Genomic DNA, 24,005 nt, shown 5'->3' on the forward strand with positions numbered 1-24,005 from the left:
CTGGTGTTTTAGCAAATTGTTTCTTTATAATTTATCCCATGTTCTACTATCCTTAGGGTTATTGCAGTACCCCGCCCTCAACTGAACAGTTCAACATGCTGTATCACTGAGATACTGCAGTCGTCACAAATAATGAGAACTACAATTATATTATATTTCTATGGGGGGGAATTGGGAAATGTATGGTCAGTAAGGATGAAATGGCAGTAATGCGTTTGAGAGATGATGAATAAAAAGCATGGGCAAACTTAACTACATTGGTATAGTGAAATCATTTTCATGAAGTTGTACCATACTTAGGTGTTCCCTGGTTGGAATTCCATTTATCTACAACCTAGGTTAAAGATGAAAAACATTTTTTGACCCTGTAACGTTTTTGAACATCCCGCCCTACTGGTAACTATGGTAACCACCTACCGTTTTCAGCCAATTACAATCGACTGTTCTCAGCATAGGTTCTCCATAGAGACGCTTCGCCATCTTGGATTTAGGGAAAGTTGCAGTTGACTAAACAAACACAGAACAACCAAGACATGAGCGACTCTAACTCTCGGAACGAGACGGCAGCCACAGTTAAAGGACCGGACACCGATATGGGGCTGGCGGCAAATTCCAGGGAGCGAAAGTCCGGTGGAGATGTGATGAAGAGACTCAAGTCGCAACGAAATCAAACGGATAAACAGCGGCCTGTTGTTACAGAGGATGAGCTCAGGGCGCTAGGACGAGACATCACACCAGATGAAATCCTTGGTCTTTGTGCTGTTACACGGGGTATGTATGGAGTTAGCTACAGATTGTTAAAGCAGATAATGTGATGTAACAATATTTCTGGTTTCCATTACCGGGAGTTACTGTTTGATGTAGAACAGTTGTCCAGTTGTAGGTGGTGCATTTGAATTTGAGGTGGACCCACCTGTCTAACGTTCAATCAACCAGTGAACATTTTAAATAGCCAAGATGGTGGCATACACATTGTTGGATTACTTTAATGTAAAAAAAAAAAAGATTTATTTTAATAAAATAGCTTCTTTTTTAAAATTCAAACGCTCCACCTGCAACTGGACACAAACAAGTGTTGGTCCCATGTTTCATGAGCTGAAATAAGTTCCCAGAAATGTTCCATACACGCAAGTGTATTTCTCTAAAATTATGTGCACAAATTTGTTTATATCCCCTTTAGTGAGTATATTTCCTTTGCCAAGATAAACCATAGACCTGACAGGTGTGGCATATCAAGAAGCTGATTAAACAGCATGATTGTTACACAGCTGCACTTTGTGCGGGGGACAATAAAAGGCCTCTCTAAAATGTGCAGTTTTGGCACAAGTCAATGCCACTGATGTCTCAAGTTTTGAAGGAGTGTGCAATTGGCATGCTGACTGTAGGTATGTCCACCAAAGCTATTGCCAAATAATTTAATGTTCATTTAACATTTTTGAGAATTTGGCAGTACGTGCAATTTGGCAGTACGTGCAACTGGCCTTACAACCGCAGACCTTGTGTAACCACGCCAGCCCAGGACCTCAACATCTGACTTCTTCACCTGTGGGATCGTCTGGGACCAGCCACCCGGACGCCTGATGAAACTTAGCTTGCACAACTGAAGAACTTTTGCAACAACCTTTCAGAAACTGCCTCGGGGAAGCTAATCTGCGTGCTTGTTGTCCTCACCAGGGTCTTGACCTGACTGCAGTTTTGTGTCGTAAACAACTTCAGTGGGCATATGCTGACCTTTGATGGCCACTGGCATGCTGGAGATGTGTGCTTTTCATGACTGAATCCCGGTTTCAACTGTATTGGGCAGATGGCAGAGTGCCCCCTTTGTGGGGTTATGGTATGGGCAGGCATAAGCTACGTACAATTAACACAATTACATTTTATTGATGGCAATTTGAATGCACAGAGATACTGTGCCATTCATCCGCCTCATCACCTCATGTTTCAGCATGATAATACACGGCCCCATGTTACAAGGATCTGTACACAATTCCTGGAAGCTGAAAATGTCCCAGTTCTTCCATGGCCTGCATACTCACCAGACATGTCGCCCATTGAGCATGTTTGGCATGCGCTGGATCGACGTGTATGACAGCGTGTTCCAGTTTCCGCCAATATCCTGTGGTCCTGTGTGGCTCATTTGGTAGAGTATGGCACTTGCAACACCAGGGTTGTGGGTTCGACTCCCACGGGGAACCAGTACCAATGAAAATGTATGCATTCACTACTGTAAGTCACTCTGGATAAGAGCGTCTGATAAATTACTAAAATGTAAATATCCAGCAACTTCGCACAGGCCACAATCAACAGCCTGATCAACTCTATGCAAAGGAAATGTGTCGTGCTACATGAGGCAAATGGTGGTCACTCCAGTTACTAACTGGTTTTCTGATCCATGCCCCTGTCTTTATTTTTAAGGTATCTGTGACCAACAGATGCATATCTGTATTCAAATCAAATCAAATGTTTATTTGTCAAATACACATGGTTAGCAGATGTTAATGCGAGTGTAGCGAAATGCTTGTGCTTCTAGTTCCGACAATGTAGTAATAACCAACAAGTAATCTAACTAACAATTCCAAAACTACTGTCTTATACACAGTGTAAGGGGATAAAGAATATGTACATAAGGATATATGAATGAGTGATGGTACAGAGCAGCATAGGCAAGATACAGTAGATGGTATTGAGTACAGTATATACATATGAGATGAGTATGTAAACAAAGTGGCATAGTTAAAGTGGCTAGTGATACATGTATTACATAAGGATGCAGTCGATGATATAGAGTACAGTATATACGTATGCATATGAGATGAATAATGTAGGGTAGGTAACATTATATAAGGTAGCATTGTTTAAAGTGGCTAGTGATATATTTACATCAATTCCCATTATTAAAGTGGCTGGAGTTGAGTCAGTGTCAGTGTGTTGGCAGCAGCCACTCAATGTTAGTGGTGGCTGTTTAACAGTCTGATGGCCTTGAGATAGAAGCTGTTTTTCAGTCTCTCGGTCCCAGCTTTGATGCACCTGTACTGACCTCGCCTTCTGGATGATAGCGGGGTGAACAGGCAGTGGCTCGGGTGGTTGATGTCCTTGATGATCTTTATGGCCTTCCTGTAACATCGGGTGATGTAGGTGTCCTGGAGGGCAGGTAGTTTGCCCCCGGTGATGCGTTGTGCAGGCCTCACTACCCTCTGGAGAGCCTTACGGTTGTGGGCGGAGCAGTTGCCGTACCAGGCGGTGATACAGCCCGCCAGGATGCTCTCGATTGTGCATCTGTAGAAGTTTGTGAGTGCTTTTGGTGACAAGCCGAATTTCTTCAGCCTCCTGAGGTTGAAGAGGCGCTGCTGCGCCTTCTTCACGATGCTGTCTGTGTGAGTGGACCAATTCAGTTTGTCTGTGATGTGTATGCCGAGGAACTTAACTTGCTACCCTCTCCACTACTGTTCCATCGATGTGGATCGGGGGGTGTTCCCTCTGCTGTTTCCTGAAGTCCACAATCATCTCCTTAGTTTTGTTGATGTTGAGTGTGAGGTTATTTTCCTGACACCACACTCCGAGGGCCTTCACCTCCTCCCTGTAGGCCGTCTCGTCGTTGTTGGTAATCAAGCCTACCACTGTTGTGTCGTCTGCAAACTTGATGATTGCGTTAGAGGCGTGCGTGGCCACGCAGTTGTGGGTGAACAGGGAGTACAGGAGAGGGCTCAGAACGCACCCTTGTGGGGCCCCAGTGTTGAGGATCAGCGGGGTGGAGATGTTGTTGCCTACCCTCACCACCTGGGGGCGGCCCGTCAGGAAGTCCAGTACCCAGTTGCACAGGGCGGGGTCGAGACCCAGGGTCTCGAGCATGATGACGAGCTTGGAGGGTACTATGGTGTTGAATGCCGAGCTGTAGTCGATGAACAGCATTCTCACGTAGGTATTCCTCTTGTCCAGATGGGTTAGGGCAGTGTGGTTGAGATTGCATCGTCTGTGGACCTATTTGGGCGGTAAGCAAATTGGAGTGGGTCTAGGGTGTCAGGTAGGGTGGAGGTGATATGGTCCTTGACTAGTCTCTCAAAGCACTTCATGATGACGGAAGTGAGTGCTACGGGGCGGTAGTCGTTTAGCTCAGTTACCTTAGCTTTCTTGGGAACAGGAACAATGGTGGCCCTCTTGAAGCATGTGGGAACAGCAGACTGGTATAGGGATTGATTGAATATGTCCGTAAACACACCGGCCAGCTGGTCTGCGCATGTTCTGAGGGCGCGGCTGCGGATGCCGTCTGGGCCTGCAGCCTTGCGAGGGTTAACACGTTTAAATGTCTTACTCACCTCGGCTGCAGTTAAGGAGAGTCCGCATGTTTTCGTTGCAGGCCGTGTCAGTGGCACTGTATTGTCCTCAAAGCGGGCAAAAAAGTTATTTCGTCTGCCTGGGAGCAAGACATCCTGGTCCGTGACTGGGCTGGATTTCTTCTTGTAGTCCGTGATTGACTGTAGACCCTGCCACATGCCTCTTGTGTCTGAGCCGTTGAATTGAGATTCTACTTTGTCTCTGTACTGACGCTTAGCTTGTTTGATAGCCTTGCGGAGGGAATAGCTGCACTGTTTGTGTTCGGTCATGTTACCAGTCACTTTGCCCTGATTAAAAGCAGTGGTTCGCGCTTTCAGTTTCACGCGGATGCTGCCATCAATCCACGGTTTCTGGTTAGGGAATGTTTTAATCGTTGCTATGGGAACGACATCATCAACGCACGTTCTAATGAACTCGCACACCGAATCAGCGTATTCGTCAATATTGTTATCTGACGCAATACGAAACATCTCCCAGTCCATGTGATGGAAGCAGTCTTGGAGTGTGGAGTCAGTGGTCGGACCAGCGTTGGACAGACCTCAGCGTTGGACAGACCTCAGCGTGGGAGCCTCTTGTTTTAGTTTCTGTCTGTAGGCAGGGATCAACAAAATGGAGTCGTGGTCAGTTTTTCCGAAAGGAGGGCGGGGCAGGGCCTTATATGCGTAGCGGAAGTTAGAGTAACAATGATCCAAGGTTTTTCCACCCCTGGTTGCGCAATCGATATGCTGATAAAATTTAGGGAGTCTTGTTTTCAGATTAGCCTTGTTAAAATCCCCAGCTACAATGAATGCAGCCTCCGGATAAATGGATTCCAGTTTGCAAAGAGTCAAATAAAGTTTGTTCAGAGCCATCGATGTGTCTGCTTGGGGGGGGGGATATATACGGCTGTGATTATAATCGAAGAGAATTCTCTTGGTAGATAATGCGGTCTACATTTGATTGTGAGGAATTCTGAATCAGGTGAACAGAAGGATTTGAGTTCCTGTATGTTTCTTTCATCACACCATGTCTCATTAGCCTTAAGGCATACGCCCCCGCCCCTCTTCTTACCAGAAAGATGTTTGTTTCTGTCGGCGCGATGCGTGGAGAAACCCGCTGGCTGCACCGCCTCGGATAGCGTCTCTCCAGTGAGCCATGTTTCCGTGAAGCAAAGAACGTTACAGTCTCTGATGTCCCTCTGGAATGCTACCCTTGCTCGGATTTCATCAACCTTGTTGTCAAGAGACTGGACATTGGCGAGAAGAATGCTAGGGAGTGGTGCACGATGTGCCCGTCTCCGGAGTCTGACCAGAAGACCGCCTCGTTTCCCTCTTTTTCGGAGTCGTTTTTTTGGGTCGCCGCATAGGATCCGTCCCGGTTGAAAGGCAGAACACAGGATCCGCGTCGCGAAAAACATATTCTTGGTCGTACTGATGGTGAGTTGACGCTGATCTTATATTCAGTAGTTCTTCTCGACTGTATGTAATGAAACCTAAGATGACCTGGGGTACTAATGTAAGAAATAACATGTAAAAAAACAAAACACTGCATAGTTTCCTAGGAACGCGAAGCGAGGCGGCCATCTCTGTCGGCGCCGGAAGTAATTCTCAGTCATATGAAATCCATAGATTAGGGCCTAATTGATTTAAATTGACTGATTCCCTTATACTGATACCCAAGCTTTGAAGTTGTTGCGTTTTATTTTTGTTCAGTGTACATGTTTGGCCGAATCGAGAACGAAGATAGTATCGCCAAGTTAAGGTTGGTCGAAAATTCTGTGTACTACACAGTACTTAACCTGTAACTCCCGGTATGGATACCAAAAATCTTTGTGTAAATCTGGTGTAACAATCTGTAGCTAGTATGGAGTGGATTGGTTGGAGATGATGATAGATGTGATTTGGATAAGATTCAAGTTAATCAATGTAGCTATCTATTATTTTTCTAGCTCATCTAGCTAGTTAATGTGTTAACTAGTTGGCTAACTTGATGTGGCTGCAAACACTGCATACCTCGCTTTGTAGTGAGTCAGTTGACTTTAACTAGCTAGCTAAGTTTGCAACACTGTTTTGAGGAAGCCAAACAAAGAATCTGTGGACATACCAGATTCCCTGTCTGTATGTGCTGCTTACTATGAATTTCCTTCCAGATTATCTATGTAAACCTGAGGACAACGTCTACAATATTGACTTCACACGTTTCAAGATCAGAGATCTGGAGACTGGGTCAGTGCTCTTCGAGATTGCTAAACCTCACAGCTGTGGTAAGTTTAAACTTTTCCACAACACTTTGTCACAACATAAGTGACAGATCTTGGATAGGCCACATCTTAAAGGTATACTCAGCAATATGCCATCATAATACACACTGGGATGACTTTCTGCTTATAGAAATCAAGCTGGGGTTGCTGTCGGCTTGAACAGGGCACCAGGCTCAATCTGTGAGACACCCCAGTTGCTGAAACCATTGCAATCACTGCTAACTGGTGCACTGGTGGTGTTAGGTTGGGACACAAAACAACTGCTGAAATCTGCCACACATGGCACTTGGCTCTTTACAATGTGGACTTGCCTCATTGGAAGGTATATATTGGGACAGCCCATAGTTTTGGGAGATTTGAGCATTAGTTTAGTAAGCAGGAAGTTGCCCCGCTGTGTGTCATATTGCTGAGTACTCCGAAGGGCCCCAGACTAAATTAATCTGTATTATTTCAAGTAAAACAAGCCAAGTTATTCCTTCTATGATAATGAATGTAGTCCTTATGCAAATGTTGTAGCTATAATTTTAGGTTGAAATCCGAGATGACCTTTTGTCACTTATTTGGATGCCAACTACATTTGAATCCATGTCTTCATCAGACCCTGAAGATGAGGAGAATGGAGATGGAGACGGCAGTGCTGGGCGCTTTGTGCGCTATCAGTTCACGCCAGCCTTCCTCAGACTGCGGAATGTTGGTGCAACGTAAGGCAGTGGATTAAACAGGAAACATCACATGCATTATCATTGTTAGAAGTCACATGACTCATCATTGAAAAACCACATACTTTGGTAAGGCCTAAATGTTCCATAGTATGTGCATTCCCTTATGCTGACAAATTCTGAACTGTTTTGTTTGCTGGTGTGGCTTACCAGCACAAGAAACTAAGTCCTGCAGCTCCGGCAACCACCTAAACTACAACAGAGAGAATTTGGCAGAGCACATAGCTGGGAACAACTATTGAAAGAATCATCCTACTTTTGGACTATAAAAAGGAATATAGATGGTCAATGAATAAATCTACAATTCAAGTAGTTGACGCAAATGAATGCAGATACCACCCACAGTTATGTTCAGCATGTCCCTGCTAGTATCTCAAGTGCCTCTTTCTACTCTGCTTTCAGTGTGGAGTTCACCGTGGGGGACAGGCCTGTTAACAGCTTTCGCATGATAGAGAGGCATTATTTCCAGAATAAAGTTCTCAAGAACTTTGACTTTGACTTCGGATTCTGCATCCCAAACAGCCGGAACACTTGCGAACACATCTATGAGTTTCCCCAGCTCCATGAGGACCTCAGTAAGTCTAATAGTAGTAGTGCATCTTTCTCACTTCGTCTATCAACTTTGTTGTAGCCTGTGTGTGTCCCTACAAGCTAAAGTTCAGACTGGCCAGAACATAGCTGGCCAAGTCTGTAAGTCTATACTATCCACATCCATACAGAGCGAGTCGGATAACTCTCGTTGTAAGGGGAGGAATGTGGATACTAGACAGTCAAATGGTTCCTCTACAGGTTGTTTGTTTTGGTGCGCTGAACAGCAGTCATTTACTTTTTTAGTCTGTGATATCTGTGTTCTGCTGTTCCTTATGAAGTCATTTGCAAACTGAATTTCCCTTATTTTTTGTCTCTTTTAAGTTGGCCTAATGGTGGAGCACCCGTATGAGACCAGGTCCGACAGCTTCTATTTTGTGGACAACAAACTGATCATGCACAATAAGGCAGACTACGCCTACGATGGGGGCCAGTAGTGTCTGAAGATTAGCTTCTTGTGTGCAATGCAACGCAGGGGTCACATTGCCCCTGAATACAACCATCATGTAGCTCTTTTGGGAACAGGAGTGTACTTTCTCCACTTCAGACATTCCAACAAACTTTACCAGCCCCAGGTTTGGGGAAAAATGACCATATCTACCTTCCAAACAGGTTGCTTCATTTATTTGATACCTCGTACCCATCTATTGCTTGGACTCATAGGAATCTCTCGTCAATCACTCTTTTGTAATGTTGAACATGTTTTCCTTTGTCTTTTCTAATGTTTCCACATTTAAATGGTTACTGCTTATTTCAATCTGCTTTGAGTTCAGTATTTGTTGTAATATCCTTGTTTTTGAGTTATGTTTAGTCAACTGTTACCAGACAGCTCTACAGAGGGATAAGGGAACATTACATGATCCCAATCTGAATGTTAAATACCGGTCAATTGTAGCTTGTAAGATGAACAATGATTGAAGTTGACCAGGACTTATGTTCTTTTCTACACACAAGGGTTGACAGATGGCACAATTGGATTGCAAGCAAATTACAACTGTGATACTACCTAATTTCATTGAACAATAGTTTGGTTCTGGTCATCAATTTTTAACTACTCATTCTGCTCAAGTAGCAATCGTGATCCTTTGCTTTGTCTTCGTTCCTCAGATAGTGGGCTAAACTGTATATTCAGCTTTGAGACTAACAGATGCTCCATTAATTTTACATCTTGCCTTGGTGTAGAAGTTGTATTATTCGTTTGGGTGTCCCGTGTCACCCCTCTAGCTATATACACAGAGCAAAAAACATTATGAACACCTGCTCTTTCCATGACTGACTAACCAGGTGAAAGCTATGATCCCTTAATGATATCACTTAAATCCATTTCAATCAGTGTAGATGATGGTTAAAGGACTTTTACGCAGAGACATGGATTGTCTATATGTGCCATTCAGAGGGTGAATGGACACGACAAAATATTTAAGTGCCTTTGAACGGGGTATGGTAGTAGACGTCAGGTTTGTGTCACCAACACTGCTAGGTTTTTCACGCTCAACATTTTCCTGTGTGTATCAAGAATGGTCCACCACCTAAAGGACATCCAGCCAAATTGACATAAATGTGGGAAGCATTGGAGTCAACATGGGCCAGGATTCCTGTGGAATGCTTTTGACACCTTGTAGAGTTCATGTCCTGACAAATTGAGGCTGTTCTGAGGGCAATGGTGGGCAGGGGGGTAGTGACAGAACGACAACACCCCTGGTCTGTTACGTGTTTAGCATTTGTAAATGTGCTTGTAGTATGTTCGTGCCTGCTGGAGTTACACTGAGTTTTCCAAAACTAAATGAAACCTCCCACATGTGCCTTGTATTCAGACTTCTCAACTCAAGAGGCTTTGTTGTGTGTGAGAGAATGTGAAGTCCAGCGCTGCTCCGCTACACATCTGTCCAACAACATGTCAAACTGGCTGGAAGAGATTTTTGTGAATTCATTCTAAGCAATCCCAGTCAGCTATAAAATAATATTGGTTACCCAGAAGTAAAATTAGCGTGAAATTTCTTGTTTTACTTCTGGGGGAATGCTGTTAACAATTGATTACCTTGGTGCGAAGTCTCCTCCCTTGTAAACGGAAACGGCTTCCTTCTGCTAATTTCACCCATGTTTATCATGGTCACAAAGCACATTTTTTGTTTTCATTAATATTTATGATAGACAATTTTGAGTTTGTATTTGTGGAATGTAGTGGAAACCGCTTATCATCCACACACAGGCTTTAAAATCACAGCACCAATTTAAGAACCACCTCAACCCAATCCTGCTGCTCGTAATCACATAATTGTACGTGAGTTTCGACATATTCTCGCCGTTTCCTTTGTCCACAAGAGGTTAGTTATGAAATTATAACTATACAGTTCATAATGACAAGTGGAAGGTATGTATCAGTGGAGGCTGCTGAGGGGAGGACGGTTCAAAATAATGGCTGGAACAGCACGAATGGAAACCATGTGTTTGATACTGTTCCACTCATTCTGCTCCAGCCTATCACGAGCCCGTGATAGCTCCTGTGGTATGTATGATGATGTGGCTGTTATGTTAACCACTTTAGAGACTTGTGATGTCTGTTCTTTACCTTTACTGATGGAAGGTCTGTGATAGCAGCCACCATTTTGTTTCCTAATAGTACCAACAAATTAACACCAATTATGTCTTTTACAACACGGTTGCTACTGATATCATTTTTCACTCTTGAAGTTGGACCAACATACTGTGTAAACTGGAACCCCTTTGAATTTATTGAGCATATTGTACATTTATTTATTGATGAATGTGTTTTAGGAAAGACAAATTTCACAGTGAGATTTTTATTCAACATTACTACAAAGATTACTGTCTTTTGAATGTTACATTTCAGGGACCATAGACTCAGGGACCATAGACTTGGTGAAGTAGAACTAGAAAGCCCTCCTAACATTGCCTTTTATGTTCCGTTAAATGTTTCTGTTTCTCAAAGATGATATACTGCCAGGAGAGGGGGGAATAAAAAATTGAACAGATGTTCTGTATACATTTTGGCTTAAATTCACTCAAACTCTCTCACTACACTAACTGTGGCGGACATTTCTCCCCCGAAAGACTTCATTACCCATATTGCATTGCTATGTAGCCGCAAATGTACTTGATCCAACATGTCAGCCCCAGTTGGAACGATGGTTGAAGACTCAAGCAGTGAAGATGAAGATCTGGAAAAGTTTAAGGAAGCAGCTTGGAGTTTTGGCACGTATGGAATTGATGGTACACACAATACCAACACGGCAGGTAAATTCAGCCTAAATAACATTTTGCTTTAGCTACAGGATGTAACTTAGCTAGCTAATGCTAGTCAACAACAAATGTGGGGTGGGAGATAGATTTGCTCGCTGGCTAAAGATTTCACACACTAAACTATCTTACCCCAAAACAGCAGCAAAGTCTTAACAGTAATGTAACGACTGTTGTTTTAGATGGGGAAAGCAATGGGAAGTTATCCCGTCGGTAAGTTGTTATTTTTCTCTGAATGGCACGCTATCCCCTCTGTATTATGACTCACCATCATGCATAGAGGTTCTGCCTCACGTTTGGCTTCGCCAGAACAATCGTGTTTTATGTAATACTATGGTCAACAGTGTGGCTGTATCTAAACATGAACATGATGGGAACGAGCTTCAGACGACTCCGGAGTTCCGTGCGCACGTTGCAAAGAAATTAGGTGCTATACTTGACAGGTACAGTATTTCTTCTTTGTCATGGGAAAATGTTAATGAAAGATCAGTTTTACTATTATAGCTACGTTTAACCTTTGCCTCGTGTTACCTCCACCTATCAACTTTTCAGTCGCCAACTTTAATCTAACTATGCAATTTGATATTCAGTTGCATTTCAGTGATATCTGCAGAAACAACAAAACCCTGCACACAGTCAACCAAATATGAAGGTGAGGGTTTATCCAGAAATTGTTTTACATTGAAACTAATGCAGTAGTTACGAACTGTATGATGTCAAATATGATGCGATATAAATGCTGTGTGTGGTCTTGATCTTTTTTCTTGATTTATTTTAAAGGTTTCCGGCTGTTCACTACATCTGTCCCAGGAGAGTTTACCATTGATCCCCCTCCTCCCCCTGTAAGGCGTCGGCCCGTCCCCAGCTCAAGGTGATGCTTGTTCTATGTAGGCATGACCTTTTAATCTTGGGGATGTGTGAGGTGGTTTGATGTCACCTTCATAACTACTTTGGGAAGGAATCCTTACAGTAGCATTGCATGATTGAAGTATTCCTGTATCTCATATTGTAATACTACTGTAATAAACCGTAAGTTTGTTTCTGCAATTTTCTCCTAGTGACAGTGACAGTGAGCTGGAGATGAGACTGAGAGAGGCGGCCGTGTCAGTTACAGACCTCCTATCATCTGCTCTCCCCAGCGCAGTTACACCTTCCCTGCCAGAGTCCCTCAGCTCAGATAAATTGAAGAAGAAGAAGAAGAAGAAATACAAGGTTCAGGAAGGAGAGCACAGTAATAACAGCCCTGTCCCAGAGAAAAATAAGAAAATGACAGCTCCTCGCGAGGTTGAGAACTGTGGAGAAGCCTTATCTTATGCTAAAATGGAGGAGGACCACAAGAGCCCCGAGGAGGATAGTCTACCGCTGAAGGTCAAGAAGAAGAAAAAGAAACAAAAAGGCACAGATGAAAGGGTGGAAGAGGAAGTAGAAAAGCACTGAGAGACTTCTGGACTCACTTGTTGTGATTTGGGATATTGGCAGTTCCATGCTTGTAAGAACTGTTAACCTGTTGTAGCTTGGGGTTCTTAGCATTCATTATAACATGTTCAGGTCATACACGGTTATTTTCTTTAAATAATCACTGCAATGTTGTACTACTTTGTAGTTTGTTATTTTCTGGAATGGAATATGTTCTTTCAGAAATGTGGAATACTGTAAGTCTCACCAGATATTTTATGACATTTTTTTTCTCTGCCCAGAACACAATCAGTGCTATGCCTTGTTTTGTAAAGAAAGCAGTTTACACTGATGTCAAGAATTCTGAGAGCATTTTTATTAAAACACTTTTTTCTATTGATAATATACATGTTTATTGTAAAACGGGGATCAATCGCTCAGCGTTCTCTGTTTGCATGGATTTAGATGTGGTTGTTTCTAATGGTTCATCTCTGACCTCAGATCAGCAGACTGACACTGAGTACAACGTTCTTTAATAGTAAGGCTGCTAATTCAAGTGACGAGACTGATAACTGGCAGTGAGTCTGTCCTGGATTTATGTATCTAGCAGAATGAGTTATAGTTTCTCTGGAAAATTTTACTGCAGAAGTAGCTTTGGAGAATTTGCATTACATCTCTATTACAGTTCTCTACTTACTGTAAAAACTATTTTGTTTCACCCACCCTCTACTCCCACCCCTTCACATTACACAGTGGTTATATTCTGTTGCTACTGTGCGGTAGAGACCATCTGTGCAGGAATGTAGGAGTTGATGTCTGCTGGCGAAGAGGAGAGGCGGTGAGGTGGATGAGTTTCACTAGATTGAGATGGAGGATACAGCTGTAAATTCCCAGAGGAAACTAAGAAAGACAGACGGTAAGTTATTAATTTCCAGTTTCTCTACTGTCATTCCAATTACAACCCTGCATTTAAAGTGCCCTATTTTGACTGGCAACTAGAGAATACCATGGGTTATATTTACTACTATCTAGCTGTATTAAGATGACTTTGCAGTACAGTACCAGTTATAAGGTTGGACACACCTACTCATTCAAGATGTTTTCTTTATTTTTTATTATTTTCTACATTATAGAATCATATTGAAGACATCAAAACTATGAAATAACACATGGAATCATGTAGTAACCAAGAAGTGTTAAACAAATCAAAATAGATTTTTAGATTCTTCAAAGTATCCACCCTTTGCCTTGACAGCTTTGCCTTCTCTCAACCAGCTTCACGAGGTAGTCACCTGGAATGCTTTTCCAAAAGTCTTGAAGGAGTTCCCACATATGCTGATCACTTGTTGGCTGCTTTTCCTTCACTCTGCGGTTCAAATCATCTCAATGGTGTTGAGGTCGGGTGATTGTGGAGGCCAGGTCATCTGATGCAGCACTCCTCCTTCTTGGTAAAATAGCCCTTACACAGCCTGGAGGTGTGTTTTGGGTCATTGTCCTGTTGAAAAACAAATGATAGTCCCACTAAGCGCAAACCAGATGGGATGGCGTATCACTGCAGAATGCTGTGGTAGCCATGCTGGTTAAGTGTGCTTTGAATTCTAAATACTAAATCACTGACATTGTCACCAGAAAAGCAACCCCACGCCATCACACCACCACCTCCATGCTTCACGGTGGGAACCACACATGCAGAGTTCGTCCTTTCACCTACTCTGCGTCTCACAAAGACGGCAGTTGGAACCAAAAAATCTCAAATTTGTCCTCATCAGACCAACAGACAGATTTCCACCGGTCTAATGGCCCAAGCAAGTCTCTTATTATTATTGGTGTCCTTTAGTAGTGGTTTCTTTGCAGGAATTTGACCATGAAGGCCTGATTCAGAGTCAACTCTGAACAGTTGATGTTGAGATGTGTCAGTTACTTGAACTCTGAAGAATTTATTTGGGCTGCAATTTCTGAGGCTGGTAACTTTTTAATGAACTTATCCTCTGCAGCAGAGGTAACTCTGGGTCTTCCTTTCCAGTGGTGGTCCTCATGAGAGCCAGTTTCATCATAGTGTTTGATGGTTTTTGCGACTGCACTTGAAGAAACTTTCAAAGTTCTTGACATTTTCTGGGTTGACTGACCTTCATGTCTTAAAATAATGGTCTGTTGTTTCTCTTTGCTTATTTGAGCTGTTCTTGCCTTAATATGGACTTGGTATTTTACCAAATGGGTCTTTCTTATATATACCACCCCTACCTTGTCACAACACAACTGATTGACTCAAACACATTGAGAAAGTAAGAAATTCCACAAATTAACTTTTAACAAGGCACACCTGTTTAATTGAAATTAATTCCTGGTGACTACCTCATGAAGCTGGTTGAGAGAATGCCAAGCGTGTGCAAAGCTGTCATCAAGGCAAAGGGTGGCTACTTTGAAGAATCTCAAATAGAAAATAAATGTTTTGTTGAACACTTTTTTTTGGTTACTACATGATTGCATATATACTATTTAATGTTTTGATGACTTCACTATTATTCTACAATGTAGAAAATAGTAAAAATAAAGAAAAACCCTGGAATGAGTAGGTGTGTCAACTTTTGACTGGTACTGTATGTGTTACACACTTAGTAGCTTTTTTAGATGTCTTCAGTCTCCCCTTTAGTGTAGTGTAAGAAACGGCATCTTTTGGGAAAAAGTCTACACTTGGAGTAACATGATTCATCTTACCTGGCACAGGTGAAGGGGACTGCAGGTGTAGGGAGTCCTCCTGGATTTGTTGGTCTGTCTGCTCCTCAGGGTCTGTGGTCAGAATCTAACCAATGCAAAAGTCCTTAGCAGATTCAACCCACATTAATACTACTACTGATCATTAGCTAGTGAGTCTAGACTTTTCTGTACTTGTATACTCAGACCTATGCAACTGATTATTAATGGCATCACTTTCATTTTAGGTGAATGTTTGGAATCATAGTACCTGTCTGACTGTGGTTAGACTGGTCAGTGTTCCAAGGCTGCTGCTGTCAGTGATGACCATTGCTTGGGACAGTAGGCTGGACGGAGGGTAGTGGGACATATCAGACTTGCTGTACACTGCAATGGAGAAATTGAGAGCAGGTGCATGGATACTTTATGAAACCCTCCTTAGTTCTAGCAGTTCTAGTTCTATTAGGTTGCTCTCACTCATTCCTTGTTTCACATATTATATTTCTGTCAAAGGGCAAATGAAGGAGTAAACATGCTGCCACTGTGGCCTTACTGTGACATGGAAGCTGTGTCATGGTTGCCATGAAAGGACTGTGGTGGCCCATGTGACTCTGGAACTGCTGTGTGAGTTGCTGCTGGGAAGTGGAATGAAGCTGCTGCTGGAAAGAGATTGGCTGAAGGGTGGTGAACCCGCCTCCCACGTTGTTGATGACAGGTACGGTTTGACCTGTTGAGCAACAGGCCAGGAAAACATGGATTATGCTAGGCTACTTTGTTAATGTCAGTTGTTTTTTATATCTGACAACTTTCTGATCATCACTGGAAAAGGATAAGATACAATACAGTGGATATGTTTTGAAATGACCGTTTTAAAAATAACTATGCTCTGACTTAGAGCTGTTTGAGTGAAGGGGACTGTGTGTAGAATCGGTTACCTATGAGGAGAGAGGACTCTCCCAGACTCATGACGCTGGGCAGGGAGGTCATGATGAGTCCATGGTGGGGAGCAGGCGAGGAAGACAGACTGTGCAGTGATGTCAGGGTGCTGACTGGGGGCAAGGGGCCACCACCTGATACCTGAGATGGGGAAAGTTGGTGGCAGAACCACAGCCATGGATTCTTGTGAGGATTGAGATGCTTTGTATACCCAAAGGTTTATGATGACGTGACGTAATCTATGATCTCACTAGTTTAATGTGATATGGCTTGGGATTTCACTGCATTACATGATGATATATGGTTAGCGACCTCATGGTCTTATATAACGATGTAATATGGTTTGTGATGTCATTAGCTTATTATGATGTAATATGGTTTGTGGAATAATGGTTTGTGATCACACTGTGTTTTGTAGTTACTAATCAGTGTAATGTGATGATTGGGATTATGTGATCATAGTTGCTGATCTCTGGTTGACAATGAGTGACAATGAGAGGGTTGTTTGCTCCGATCTCACTGGTTTGTGATGGTGTAATGGGGATTATAACAATGTGTGTCGAGGTGAGATATGGTGAATGATAATATGGTAGGTGATCTCACTGGTTTGTGATGGTGTGTTTCCAGGAGTGTGTGGCTGGGCTCCAGTTGAATGGGGCTGGCCAGGCGGCCCCCCAAGCCTCTGTCTCCATTGTGACCCCTCGATGACCCCAGATTGTCACATGTGATTTGCTGGCTATACTTCATGCCTGGAAGAGAGGAAGCCTGTTAGGATAAGGTGTTTCCTGGGAGGAGGGAATGCTGCACCCTGTCAGTCTTGGCTCTGTTCCTCTGTATAAGGGCACTGAAAATAGTACATAAGCAACATCTGATGACCACACTAATGATGAATTATGCTCTTTGTGGATTAAATGAAATTATATTTTGATTCACTTTGGTGAGGGTGAGTGTTACCTTGCTCAGGGCTGTGTGAGAGTGTGTGGTTGGTGGAGCTTGCTGATTGGCTGTTGTAAGGCATATCAAGAGCCAGTTTATGGCGGAAGGCCTCCTCCTTGCGGCGGTTAGCGAACCAGTTGTACACTCGTACCTCTGTCACCAGGTTAGAGCCCAGGCCAGCCAGCTGGGACGGAGACACACCCCTCTGAAGACACTCAGCCCTGAGGGAGAGCCAGAGAGGGCCCAGAGCAAGAGAAACATCTTTAAAGGGGGACACTCTAAAATGACAGGGGCAGTTCCTCCATTGCACTGGAACTGGGAACATTTCCTGTTTTAGCTGACCTCTCCCCTCTCTCTCACCTGTTACACTCCTCCACTAATCCCTCTCTCTCCTCTTTGCTTGGGTTCCTCTGTCGTTCATAGGCGTGGAAGAGGATTTGCTGGGAGGCGGGTCCCCATTTGAACCTGTTCCTACGTCCCTTCCTCACATCCTCTCCCTGCTCCTCTCCAGACCCAAGGGCATGCCTGGCATTAGTAAACTCTGCATGGGGTGGTCAGTGAAAGCATATTTGTAGACTTTTGTATTGATATAGTATCCATATTGTTATATCAGTATTGTTAATTATTCAGATAAAACAATACTATCTTTAAAACAATAGGGCTAATTCACAGGAATCTGTTTTTGTATTAGCGTTTGAGATCATTTGCAATGCAACGTGTGTGTGTGAGTGTAGGACATGCAGATTGTGTGTCTCTCTACACATGGAATGTGAAAGTGGACAGTATCACGTTACCTTACATGTCTATATTTGACTCACAGTGACCAGTGGGCCTCCATAGTTGTTTACAGTTGATAGACATATTGAATACTGTATCATGATGGATTTACCCGTCTAAGGATTGGGGTACAGGGGATTGTGATTTCGCTATCATTGGGAAAACACAGCAGGAGACCACACTTTCCTTACATGGTTTGAATGGAAAGTTTGCCAATGTCAAAGCTATTTGAAACTTTTCCAGGAAGTGGATATAAGGAAGGACATAGAATGAGAAAGACGAGTAAGAAAGATCCGTTGACATAATTGTTCTTCGCATCCTGAGATTCAGTCTTGTGTAAGAGCTCCCAATCCCCAAAACCGTATAGATTTATGGCAATGTATTGTGAATATTAATGAATGAGGTAGTCATGATTTGACCTATTATAAATGTTACACTTCAGAGTCCAGACTGTAATGTCATACTGTAGTGCAGTAAAGGCAGGGTCAGCTCATCAGCTGGCCAAATACTCACGCTGGCTAATCTCGCCCTGCTTCCTGACGTACCAGCTGTATAGAGCAGCCCGTTTCTGGTTCTTCATGGGCGTGCCTTTGTTGAGGTGCTGGGAGAGATGGGACTGGTTGAGGCCTGTGGACTCGACCACCTCTCTCTGGGGGAGGTTATGCTGCTGCATGTAGCTCTTCACTAGTTTTGCCACGCGCCATGGATCCTCCCTATCACACACAGACACACACACACACACACAGACAAAACACATATGCATAAAGAGGGGGAGGGAGAGAGGGATGTTGACAATAAGAGATAAGGGGAAGCACAGCAGGGCAAAGTCCAGCTCTCTCTGGTCACTGGAATTTAAACCCATAAAGATATGGATAGCCTACTTGCTGCAACACAAACCTTGATGGCTAGCAATAGTACATAACATTTGTATTATGTATATTAACATACAAAAGCTTTATCTATGTTCGATGCATTTTATACTAAGGCATGGTTGGTCAAGTTGTGTTTTCATGCTAGGTGTTGTAAAATAGCCAACTTTTAGCTAAATACAATGCCCAGTTAAACCATAATCTTGAGATATATGTTGTAGTTTGAAATGTGGTGAAATGAAATGGGCTTTTCCAAATAGTAGTACATATTCACTCAAGCTGTTCTAACACACATACAAACATAGCACATTTCTGTTAATCTTAACCATTGCATGTAGTTCATTCATTAAATGGACAGAGAAACCTGATGGGGTGGGTAATTAGTAACCAGGAAAGGAGGAACCCTCCTTTAAATTCACCTCAGAGGCCAAGAGAGATCTCAGAGGGAGCAGGAGAACGAGGGAGGAAGGGGGAGAGGGGGACTAAATTTGAGAAAGACGAAGAAAGGGAGTAGAAAGGATGCTGCCAGGTAAAACCGTCAATTGTTTGTCCTCTCTGGAACCTTTGCTTGGTCAGAAAACGACAGGAAAAGAAAGCAGAGAAGAAAAAGAATGGAGAACAGAATCAAGTAACCACCCTAACACGTATTTGTTTTAAAGATTATTATTTTTACAAATGAGTTGGACATTATTTTTTAAAAGTGAGAGAATAATAGCACAGCAAAGGGGTATGGCTATGTTGTTGTTGTATGGGTTTGTGTATTAATATTTGAGGTTTTATAAGAGATTGATGTACTGTATATGTTGTTAAGGGGAGGATAGGGTGGATGGCAGACATTTGGGAGCTACTTACTGAAGCAGTTGGTCGACCAGAGCCCTCTGTCTGGCTGCCTCCTCTGGGGCTAGGGCCTCCAGCTCCTGGAATATGGGGGGTGGAAAATCCATTTCTCCCTCCTCCGAACTCTCGCCATCCCCCCTGTCCCCCTTCTCTGCTCCAGGGGTGACCCTCTCTCGCTCCAGTTCTCCCAGGGCATGGACCAGGACCTCCCGGGACAGTCCAGAGCCCAGCAGAGCCCAGATCAGCTGCTCCTGGAGAGCAGACAGACGCCCAGGGCCGGGCCCTGCTTCTCCTTTCCTCTCCTCTCCCTCCATTACGCTGTTGCCTAATCTTTACCTCACTAACACAGCACACAGACTACGCAGGCCACAGGTCACACACTCACACACCAACACAGACACACTGCAGTCATGCGCTTACACAAAAAACAGAGCAATTGGCTTCTGGAATCATTGCATTTCTGTCCTTCAGTTTAGGAATAGAGAAAGTTTGCTTTCATTTTCCCCCGTTTGCTTTTTCTCCTCGTTCCGTTCTGAGCTGTCTGGTTTTAGCCCTCCACCTGCTGTTATGCTTTAAAAGGTATTTTTTTCCCTCCCCCTCCTCCCCATGCGCTTTCTGTGAACTTTGTCCTCATCTCCGTCCATCCCTAACAGTGAGCAAAGTGCAGTCAAACTATTAATGAAAATAAAGTGCACATTCATACAGCCTCCTGTATAACACACAAATGCAATACATATGTGAGGTTACAAAAATAAGCAAACTGCATCTTAATACGCACATTAAAACTTAGCATATTTATTTTTCTATATATTCTAAACTGACACAATTCTCCATGACACTTATAGGCATTCGTTTTAGGATCCAAAAAGGATAACAGCAAAATGCATATTTTAGACTGCCTTGATGTAATTTATGGTTAGTATAACTATGCTATTCTATTTCAAATCAATTGTAATGCAAAGGTCAAATGGAATGGATGTTGTAGTTTAACATTTATCATGAAAACCTGATAGGTGTGTTTTGAGCGGTTTGGAATAAATTGGACAGAGAAATTAAAAGTAACTGTTGTCCTGCACAGCACTAGAGGGCACTACTGCATCATTCTAGAAAGACTAGGTATGATAGAGGTAGCTTTTAGATTCCTGAGAACACCTGCTAGTGTTCACTGACTTTGGGTTCTGTTTCTCTCTGCTCGCTTGAATATGTCTGCTGTCCCTTGACAGTCACCTAACCTTTCCTCTGACCCTCTTCCTGGGTCTTTTTCTCCCCCAGGTAACTTAAACTAAGGTTGGGTTTTCACTTTCCCAGAGCAGGAGACAATCTGGCCATAAAACCCAAACAAAAGCATCCCCCCCTCCCTTTGTCCAACCCTTCTCATTCATTCCTTCCTCTGTCTCATTGAAAGTGCTTTACCTCCTGTGATTACATCAGACGTAGATGTCACATCAAAGCTTTCGCTAAAGATTTCATATATTTCAGACTCGCAGGTCGTTACTATCACACGTCTGTTCTGTATTATCCTAGATGACTTTGTCTAACTTCAAGCGTACATCTAAATCAGTAATACTTAAGAACCCCTACAGGTGGCAATGTAGCTATGCTGTGTAGGTATTGCTTTCGCAGTGTGGATTCATCTCCAATAACGCTCTCTCTCTCTTTACCTGTGCTTCCTCCGGTTCAGCCTCTTTCCTCACCCCACCCTACACTAGGGAAGATGGCATTGTGCAGTATATGAAAGGGGGGAACAGGGCTCCCTCTATCTCTCTGAAACTCTACTGCCCTGTAATTAAGTCCAATTGTGCCTGAATTTGCACTGTTCAGAGGACAGCCCAGTGAGGGAGACAGGGTAGTGTGGCCTGTACTGCATTTAAATCCCATACAGTTCATTATATCACACATTCTAGCAGGCATTTGGTGTGAGAAAGTAAATATAAAGTTGTAATTTTATTATCAAAGAAAAAGTGTGTTAGTAAGTAGCCTACAGTATCTTCTGTTCTAGAAATAAAGAACCACACTTTGTTTACTGGAAAAGTAGCTCACTAACAGAACTGCTATTTTCCCTGCTGTCCTCAGTCTCATTAGTCAGCAAACCTCCGTTTCTGCCCCCTCCTCTTTCAGCCTTGTGTCCATGCCACCCAAGACCCCCCTCCCCCCTCCAATACTATTCAACCCCATTGATCATGCATGCAGAAATTTAACACACCCCTTAGTTCCTGCCCGAATAAGCACTGTCCACATTTGTGTAGTTTCCTCTGCAGGGAGGAGAGGCTGTGTGCCTCCAAAAATGTCCAACAGCTCACCCAGTATAAACTTAATGGACACTTCACACACAAACGGAGCTTACCATAAACAGAACAAAAATAAGTAGTCAATAGACATAGCTTTCACATATTCTTGAGTAGGCAGTGTGAATGCGTGTTTGTTCAGTCTCTCATTCTTATTGTCATCTGGTGTTCGTTTAGCGGCTTACTTTGAGAGTGCACCCCCTAATGGAATGAGCTGAGTGTGTAAAGGGGAGTCGGAAGAACCAGAGGCTTCTAGGACAATACAGTAGTTACGGTTAGTCTATTTGAAGTGTTAATACAGATTTGAAAGACTTTCCAAAGTTCCCTCTCAGGCATTCGGAGGCATGTGAATCAACAACATTGTTCACCTTTATCACCCTAGGCATTGGTGCTAATGCATTGCCATTGCTTGAATTATTTGAGTGGCTGTTTCTTTGAGGTAACATTGTGATCGGCCTCCAATCGGTTAACAAGTCACATGATGTGTTGGGAGAGGAGATTAACTGGAGCTGGTTTTGGCAATAATGAAATACTGAAGACCCAGAAGTTTGTCAGCGGGTTAGAGTATGGGGGTGGATTGTGCTAGAGTGAGCGACTGGATTACTGATGCTAGTGTCAGGACTGTTCAGGTGTAGGCGAACCAATGCCTGGAGACTAGCTAGGTTTCCATCCAATTAGTAACACATTTACATGTGAATATTCTCTGCATAAAGAACATCTCCACATTTTCCCAGCAGTGGTGTTTCCACTTAACTGACTTGTTGCAGATAAAGGAAATCAGAACGTGATGACAGTGCAGACACAATGTATTTTTTTTGCTTAAGTTTTCATGTACCTAATAAAAATCTAAAATTCAATGTGTTTCCATTGCATTCTCGACTCTACCGATCAGTTTGTCACAGAAACTGTTGTGTTAAATAGAAAATGTGTCTGCTCTGGTCTTGACAGATGTGCTCTAGCCAACAGCTAACAGATACAGTGCGGGTAGACTAGTCTTCATGATGAGATTATTTTCTTTTTCTGGAACGGCAGTCATATTACCCTCAATATTTATTGGAAAGGAGCATCAAGCTCATCACCGTGCACTTGCATTACTCTGTGAAGTTCATCATAACTTATTTCATCTGTAGCCTAATAAACTACATGGTTTCCCAAGTCTTAGTAAGAGGACCACACACCATATCATCGTAAATGTACTTCGATATGATGGTTATTATATTAATATTTGCGCATAAAGGCGTTTCCACCGCCGTTTCTTGTATAGCGTAATTAATTTTAGACGCACAAAGATCCCACTATGTCGAGTGAAGAATTATCGGTCATAATTTATACAATTGTACCGAAACTTCCTGTTTCCATCACAGCTGTCGTGATTTTTCTTTATACGTTATGCCTTCACTCTAATAACTGTGGGTGGAATGTGGCTAATGACACACAGTTTAAGACAATGTGGACACTGATATGACATCTGTCCTTCAAAGAACATCAACTAGCCCAAAAGTTGTATTTTCTTGATCCATTTTATTTGTAGACCAAAAACTCCACATTTTCATGAAGGCCTATACTGTAGCTGTACAATGGCATGTTTTGTGAGATTGATTGAAAATGGAGAGCAGATATTTCAAGGCTAGCTTCATTGTTCAATATTTAGGAATGCAGTTGTCAATAAGGTAACATAACTAAATGCTATACATGACCTACTGTCAAACAAAATAGAATTCAAAATGTGTAATCTGTACAGTGTTGGATACAATTTCGATTAGTCTGAGCGTAATTTGGTGTCATGTTCACCAAGCTTAGTCACTTATTTTCTTGTCTATGTCTTGTAAAGTGTTGCAGCAGTTTACGGTGCATTTGAAAAGTATTCAGACCCCTTTTTGTTACATTTACTTATTCTAAAATTGATATAAATAGTTTTTTCCTCATCAATCTACACACAATACTCCATAATGACAAAGCAAAAAAGTTTGACATTTTTGCAAAATGTATTGAAAATAAAAAAAACTATCACATTTACAGAAGTATTTAGACTCTTTACTCAGTACTTTTGAAGCAGCCTTGGCAGCAATTACAGCCTCGAGTTTTCATGGGTATGCCACTACAAGCTTGGCACACCTGTATTTTGGTAGTTTCTCCCATTGTT

The 24,005-nt window shown here is 42.7% G+C and overlaps 3 protein-coding genes across 5 annotated transcripts; 2 read left to right on the forward strand and 1 right to left on the reverse strand.

Moving 5' to 3' along the window:
* Nucleotides 1–466: 466 nt before the first annotated feature.
* Nucleotides 467–8,635, forward strand: unc119.1 (unc-119 homolog 1). The gene is made up of 5 exons (XM_024438973.1): nt 467–771; nt 6,461–6,574; nt 7,170–7,272; nt 7,693–7,865; nt 8,203–8,635. Exons 1-5 carry the CDS (start codon nt 534–536, stop codon nt 8,313–8,315), a joined length of 741 nt encoding a protein of 246 aa, XP_024294741.1. The 5' UTR covers nt 467–533; the 3' UTR covers nt 8,316–8,635.
* Nucleotides 8,636–10,935: 2,300 nt separating this feature from the next.
* On the forward strand, nt 10,936–12,934 carry LOC112263024 (protein CUSTOS). The gene is made up of 6 exons (XM_024438977.2): nt 10,936–11,133; nt 11,319–11,349; nt 11,481–11,579; nt 11,727–11,788; nt 11,917–12,007; nt 12,195–12,934. The coding sequence occupies exons 1-6, from the start codon at nt 11,004–11,006 to the stop codon at nt 12,571–12,573; spliced, it is 792 nt and encodes a 263-aa protein (XP_024294745.1). The 5' UTR covers nt 10,936–11,003; the 3' UTR covers nt 12,574–12,934.
* On the reverse strand, nt 12,884–20,149 carry LOC112263021 (HNF1 homeobox a). Of its 3 annotated transcripts, none has more exons than XM_024438975.2 (10): nt 19,593–20,149; nt 18,385–18,584; nt 17,455–17,635; nt 17,113–17,315; nt 16,762–16,907; nt 16,158–16,299; nt 15,776–15,949; nt 15,494–15,609; nt 15,247–15,331; nt 12,884–13,388 (listed from the first exon to the last, which is right to left on the reverse strand). In XM_024438975.2, the coding sequence occupies exons 1-10, from the start codon at nt 19,889–19,891 to the stop codon at nt 13,288–13,290; spliced, it is 1,647 nt and encodes a 548-aa protein (XP_024294743.1). In that variant the 5' UTR covers nt 19,892–20,149; the 3' UTR covers nt 12,884–13,287. The 3 variants fall into 3 exon arrangements, with proteins under 3 accessions (XP_024294743.1, XP_024294742.1, XP_024294744.1); XM_024438974.2 differs by having other exon boundaries at nt 12,884–13,431; XM_024438976.2 differs by lacking the exon at nt 12,884–13,388 and adding an exon at nt 13,986–14,026.
* Between the last annotated feature and the right edge of the window lie 3,856 nt (nt 20,150–24,005).

The sequence above is a fragment of the Oncorhynchus tshawytscha genome, linkage group LG12 (genome assembly GCF_018296145.1).
Source record: "Oncorhynchus tshawytscha isolate Ot180627B linkage group LG12, Otsh_v2.0, whole genome shotgun sequence".
Lineage (NCBI taxonomy): Eukaryota > Metazoa > Chordata > Actinopteri > Salmoniformes > Salmonidae > Oncorhynchus > Oncorhynchus tshawytscha.

Excerpts from the sequence above, each read along its gene's own strand:
- unc119.1 (XM_024438973.1), top strand. The coding sequence starts at position 534 with ATGAGCGACTCTAACTCTCGGAACGAGACGGCAGCCACAGTTAAAGGA. Across the intron at positions 772-6,460 it reads TCTTTGTGCTGTTACACGGG|ATTATCTATGTAAACCTGAG; the intron begins GTATGTATGGAG and ends ATTTCCTTCCAG. Across the intron at positions 6,575-7,169 it reads TGCTAAACCTCACAGCTGTG|ACCCTGAAGATGAGGAGAAT; the intron begins GTAAGTTTAAAC and ends TGTCTTCATCAG.
- LOC112263024 (XM_024438977.2), top strand. The coding sequence starts at position 11,004 with ATGTCAGCCCCAGTTGGAACGATGGTTGAAGACTCAAGCAGTGAAGAT. Across the intron at positions 11,350-11,480 it reads AATGGGAAGTTATCCCGTCG|TGTGGCTGTATCTAAACATG; the intron begins GTAAGTTGTTAT and ends TATGGTCAACAG. Across the intron at positions 11,789-11,916 it reads ACAGTCAACCAAATATGAAG|GTTTCCGGCTGTTCACTACA; the intron begins GTGAGGGTTTAT and ends TTTATTTTAAAG.
- LOC112263021 (XM_024438974.2), bottom strand. The coding sequence starts at position 19,891 with ATGGAGGGAGAGGAGAGGAAAGGAGAAGCAGGGCCCGGCCCTGGGCGT. Across the intron at positions 15,950-16,157 it reads AGAGTCCTCTCTCCTCATAG|GTCAAACCGTACCTGTCATC; the intron begins GTAACCGATTCT and ends GTTGCTCAACAG. Across the intron at positions 15,332-15,493 it reads GTCTAACCACAGTCAGACAG|ATTCTGACCACAGACCCTGA; the intron begins GTACTATGATTC and ends TGCATTGGTTAG.